This window comes from Cetorhinus maximus, chromosome 36 (genome assembly GCF_964194155.1).
Source record: "Cetorhinus maximus chromosome 36, sCetMax3.hap1.1, whole genome shotgun sequence".
NCBI classification, from domain to species: Eukaryota; Metazoa; Chordata; class Chondrichthyes; order Lamniformes; family Cetorhinidae; genus Cetorhinus; species Cetorhinus maximus.
Window position 1 is genome coordinate 4,874,131 of NC_135914.1, and position 6,000 is coordinate 4,880,130.

The 6,000-nt window shown below is 47.4% G+C and overlaps 1 protein-coding gene across 9 annotated transcripts in view; it reads left to right on the forward strand.

The window, feature by feature from the left end:
- chtopa (chromatin target of PRMT1a) overlaps positions 1-5,286 on the forward strand; it is a 53,933-nt gene extending 48,647 nt beyond the window's left edge. For all 9 annotated transcript variants that reach the window (XM_078534064.1, XM_078534065.1, XM_078534071.1 and 6 more), the window contains exon 6: positions 4,664-5,286. In XM_078534064.1, the coding sequence (XP_078390190.1) occupies positions 4,664-4,869 (206 nt within the window). In that variant the 3' untranslated portion in view covers positions 4,870-5,286. The remainder of the gene's footprint in view (positions 1-4,663) is intronic.
- Positions 5,287-6,000: the final 714 nt, after the last annotated feature.

Here is a 6,000-nt window from a genome sequence, read left to right on the forward strand (position 1 = left end):
TTAGAACCGAACTGATCCGAATATCTGAGGGAATTACCATAGATACAAGATTTAAAAACAAGAGATTTAGAATACACACACTTCAGAGAATTGTGAGGCTGTGGAATTCGCTACCTTGATTAGTGGTTGAGGCAGCAACTTTCAAGTGCACTGATAGATGGTTGAAGGGATATGTATTTGAAGAGTTACAAACATGATGAGTAAATGTGAAGAAGACGATTTGCTAATGTGTTTGCTAAATACCAGTACAGGCTAGTTGGGCTGAATGGCCTGTTTCCATGGATTTCTACGCTGGTCCAGAGTATTTTTCACGTTTTCAATTCTTAATTTGTGCAGCAATGTGTGTTGGCAAGCTATTCAACCTGGAGAAGGGCAGGTGTCAGAGCCAATCCAGGCCCTATCTTTGCTTTTTTTAATTATTCATTCACAGGGTGTGAGCTTTGCTGGCTGGGCCAGCATTTATTGCCCATCCCTAGTTGCCCTTGAGAAGGTGGTGGTGAGCTGCCTTCTTGAACCGCTGCAGTCCATGTGGTGTAGGCACACCCACAGTGCTGTTAGGGAGGGAGTTCCAGGATTTTATCCCAGTGACAGTGAAGGAACGGCCGATATATTTCCAAGTCAGGATGGTGAGTGACTTGGAGGGGAACATCCAGGTGGTGGTGTTCCTGTGTACCTGCTGCCCTTGTCCTTCTAGATTGTAGTGGTCGTGTGTTTGGAAGATGCTGTCGAAGGAGCCTTGGTGAATTCCTGCAGTGCATCTTGCAGATGGTACACACTGCTGCTACTGTGCGTCGGTAGTGGAGGGAGTGAATGTTTGTGGATGTGTTGCCAATCAAGCGGGGCTGCTTGTCCTGAATGGTGTCCAGCTTCTTCAGTGTTGTGGGAGTTGCACTCATCCAGGCAAGTGGGGAGTATTCCATCACACTCTTGACTTGTGCCTCACAGATGGTGGATAGGCTTTGGGGAGTCAGGAGGTGAGTTACTCGTTGCAGGATTCCTAGCCTCTGACCTGCTCTTGAAGCCACAGTATTTATATGGCTAGTTCAGTTTCTGGTCAATGACAACCCCCAGGATGTTGATAGTGGGGGATTCGGTGATGGTAATGCCATTGAATGTCATGGGGCGATGGTTGGATTCTCTCTTGTTGGAGATGGAATAAGGTGGTCATTGCCTGACCCTTGTGTGGCGTGAATGTTACTTGCCACTTGTCAGTCCAAGCCTGGATATTGTCCAGGTCTTGTTGCATTTTGACAGGAGTCGAGAATGGTGCTGAACATCCCAACTTCTGACCTTATGATGAAGCAGCTGAAGATGGTTGGGCCGAGGACACTACCCTGAGGAACTCTTGCAGTGATGTCCTGGAGCTGCGATGATTGACTTCCAACAACCACAACCATCTTGCTTTGTGCTAGGTATGACTCCGACCAGCGGAGAGTTTTCCCCCTGATGCTCGTTGACTCCAGTTTTGCTAGGGATCCTTGATGCCACACTGTCACATGTGGCCTTGATGTCTACTCACCTCACCTCGGGAGTTCTGCTCTTTTGCCCATGTTTGAACCAAGGCTGTAATGAGGTCAGGAGCTGAGTGGCCCTGGTGGAACCCAAACTGGGTGTCGGTGAGCAGGTTATTGCTAAGCAAGTGCCACTTGATAGCACTGTTGATGACCCCTTCCATTACTTTACTGATGACTGAGAGTAGACTGATGGGGCGGTAATTGTCAGGGTTGGATTTGTCCTGCTTTTTGTGTACAGACCTTCCTGAGCAATTTTCCACATAGCCGGGTAGATGCCAGTGTTGTAGCTGTGCTGGAACAGCTTGGCTGGGGCGCGACGAGTTCTGGAGTCTTCAGTACTATTGCCGGAATATTGTCAGGGCCCATAGCCTTTGCAGTATCTAGTGCCTTCAGCTGTTTCTTGATATCACATGGAGTGAATCAAATTGGCTGAAGACTGGCATCTATGATGCTGGGGACCTCCGGAGGTGGCCGAGATGGATCATCCACTCAGCACTTATGGCTGAAGATTGTTGCGAATGCTTCAGCCTTATCTTTTGCACTGATGTGCTGGGCTCCTCCAGCATTGAGGATGGGGATATTTGTGGAGCCTCCTCCTTCAGTGAGTTGTTTAATTGTCCACCACCATTCACAACTGGCTGTGGCAGAACTGCAGAGCTTAGATCTGATCCGTTGGTTGTGGGTCGCTTAGCTCTGTCTATCACTTGCTGCTTATGCTATTTGGCACACAAGTAATCCTGTGTTATAGTTTCACCAGGTTAACACCTCATGTTTAGGTATGCCTGGTGCTGCTCCTGGCATGTCCTCCTGCACCCTCCATTGAACCAGGGTTGATTCCCTGGCTTGATGGTAATGGTAAAGTGGGGGGGTATGCCGGGCTATGAGGTTGCAGATTGTGTTCGAGTACAATTCTGCTGCTGCTGATGGCCCACAGTGCCTCATGGATGCCCAGCCTTGAGCTGCTAGATCTGTTTGAAACCTATCCCATTTAACACGGTGGTCGTGCCACACAACATGATGGAGGGTATCCTCCATGTGAAGGCGGAACTTTGTCTCCACAACGACTGTATGGCAGTCACTCCTACCGATACGGTCATGGACAGATACGTCTGCGGCAGGCAGGTTGGTGAGGATGAGGTCAAGTATGTTTTTCCCTCTTGGTTCCCTCACCACCTGCCGCTGACCCATCTAGCAGCTATGTCCTTTAGGACTTGGCCAGCTCGGTCAGTAGTGGTGCTACTGAACCGCTCTTGGTGATGGACATTGAAGTCCCTCACCCAGGGTACATTCTGCACCCTTGCCACCCTCAGTGCTTCCTCCAAGTGATGTTCAACATGGAGGAGCACTGATTCATCAGCTGAGGTGGGGCAGTGGTAATCAGCAGGAGGTTTCCTTGCCCATGTTTGACCTGATGCCATGAGACTTCATTGGGGCCAGAGTCGTTGTTGAGAGCTCCCAGGGCAACTCTCTCCCGACTGTATACCACTGTGCCACCACCTCTGCTGGGTCTATCCTGCCAGTGGGACAGGACATACCCAGGGATGGGGATGGTGATGGTGGAGTCTGGGGCATGATTCTATGAGGATGACTATGCCCAACTGTTGCTTGACCAGTCTGTGAGACAGCTCTCCCAATTTTGGCACTAGCCCCTAGAAATGTTAGTAAGGAGGACTTTATAGGGTCGACAGGGCTGCGATTGCTGTTGTCATTTCTGGTGCCTAGGTCGATGTCGGGCGATCCATCCGGTTTCATTCCTTTTTTGGTGACTTTGTAGCGGTTTGCTAAGTGCCTTGCTAGGCTATTTCAGAGGGCATTTAAGAGTCAACCACATTGCTGTGGGTCTGGAGTCACATGTAGGCCAGACCAGGTAAGGATGGCAGATTTCCTTCCCTAAAGGATATTAGTGAACCAGATGGATTTTTACAACAATCGACAATGGTTTCGTGGTCATTAGACTTTTAATTCCAGATTTTTATTGAATTCAAATTCCACCATCTGCCGTGGTGGGATTCAGGTCTGCAGAAGTCCCTTTCCAGCAAGAATCTTTGGATAGTGATCAGAAGCCATACTCCTATCTGATTCTGTCTTCTTTCCCAGTGATGATATTGATGCCAATGATAATTATAGCCCCATTCCTAACCTTGGCTGAGATACAGACCCTGGATTTTAACCTGAAACTTTTGGTGTGTAGGGCTTACACAGAGCACCAGCATAAAGTCTCACCAAACAAATGCTGATTCACTTGATTGTGCCCTCGTCATAAGATCATACGAAATAGGGGCCGAGAAGGTTATTCGGCTCATCAAACCTGCTGCATCATTCAATAAGATCATGGCTGATCTGACTGTGGCCTCAAGTCCATTTTCCTGCCTGCCCTGCATAACCCTCAATTTCCTTATCAAATCAAAAATCTGTCTAACTCAGCCTTGAATATATTCAATGACCCAGCCTCCTCTATTTGCTGGGGAAGAGAACTAGGAACACTAACAACCTTTTGAGAGAAAAAAATCCCCCTCATCTCTGGGATCCCTTAATTTTAAACTCTGTTCTCTAGTTCTAGATTCTTCCGCGGGAGGAAACATCCTCTCAGCATCTGACCTGTCAAGCCTGCTCGGAATCTTGTTTCAATAAGATCACCTCTCATCCTTTTAAACTCTGAGTACAGGCCCAACCTGCTCAACCTTTCCTCATAAAACAAACTCCTTATGCTAGGAATCTGCCTAGTGAACCACCTCTGAACTGCTTCTCATGCAAGCGTACCTCCTTAAGTCAGGAGACCAAAACTACATCGCACTCCAGGTGCGGTCTCACCAATGCCCTGTACAATTGTAGCTAGAATTCCCTACTTTTATACTCTGCCCCTTTGCAGTAAAGGCCAACAATCCATTTGCCTTCCTGATTACTTCCTGGTATGCTATTTTTTTGTGGTTCATGTACAAGGACACCCAGACCTCTCTGTACTGCAGCATTCTGTAGTCTCTCCATTTCAATAATATTCTATTCTTCATGCCAAAGTGGGCATTCTCAAGTTTCCCACATTCTCTGCTGTATCTGCCAGATGTTTGCCCACTCGCTTGACCTATCGATATCTCTTTGCAGGCTCTTTGTATCCTCTTCACTACTTGCTTTCTCATCTCTCTGTCTTTCAGGTCGTGGAGGAATAGTGGGTCGTGGCAGAGGTGGTTTCCCAAGTCGAGGCAGGGGTCGGGGGCGAGGAAGAGGAGCGACCCGTCCCCCACTGACCCGAGAGCAGCTGGACAATCAACTAGACGCGTACATGTCGAAAACGAAGGGTCACCTTGATGCTGAGCTTGATGCTTACATGGCCCAAGCAGATGGCGAAGCAAATGATTAGCAACGTTCATATGGGAGATGCTAGTTTTACTGATGGTATCCGAACTTGAATCGCAAATCTAGCGAAACTATACAGGAAACGAAAGAAGACTTTTCGGGAAACATATAAGCTGTATTTGAACTGACAAATGGTCGGACGTCAAAGGTTTTGCTTTTTAATTCCTTTCCTTTGACGTTTTTACATTTTGAGAAGTTCATGGTTCTGTTTGGAAACCCCTCTGTTCTTTTCAATTGTGTAATCATCATGCCACTGTATAAAGTTTATTCTCTTTCCTTAGAGACTGAGGATATTGTAGTTTCAGAGGTTGTTTTTACTGTGTTAAAACCTTCCTGTCCCTTGTTTTTAGAGTGGAGACTGCATTAACGTTCTGCCACTTTGTGGCAGAATCTGTTTATCATAAAATTTTAGAGTTCTAAAGATCTGCTGTTGGTTTTTTCTGCTGCAGACTTAATGTGTTTGTTTTTCTTTCACCTCACCCCTGTCTTTGGGCAGTAGGTTGTGGTAATTTAAGCAGACGGACAGATAACCTTTTCAATCTCTTTGGGCTCCTCGGTCTAGTTTTCAGGAATGAAAATGGAGTGTCCACTGGTGTGCCTGAGGTGCACTGTGATAGCATTGTGCAGTTTTTGTTAAACATTCGCCACTAGATGTCACTGGTGTCCTACCGGAGCCAAGTATTCCATTGATCATATCTCACCCCACCCCTGACACAGAATTCCCAGCCTCACCTACCGGCACAGCATTCCAGAAATGCCCATCTTCCTGTCCCCCACCTACATCATTCTGAGAAAACCCAGTTTCGCATCCGGACACAGCTTTCCAGGACTGCCCAGCACCTACTCCCCAGCCCCACCTCTCCGACACAGCATTCTGGGTGTTTCCCAGATCCCATCTCTGGGGTGTTTTGTGTGTGTGTCCCACTTGGGTGCTGCTTATTCACCTTTATTCACCACTGCATCCTTCAACTACAGGTAACTCTTAGGAGGAAAGCTGGACAACTTGGCTGCATTTTGTTCACTCATGTACAGTTCTTGAGTCAATTGTGGCGAAGGAAGATGAGCAGCGAATTGCAGGAGCTGTTTCCAGTTGGCAAGATAGGAGTGGTTTAAGAATTTTAAAAGGGGAGGATGG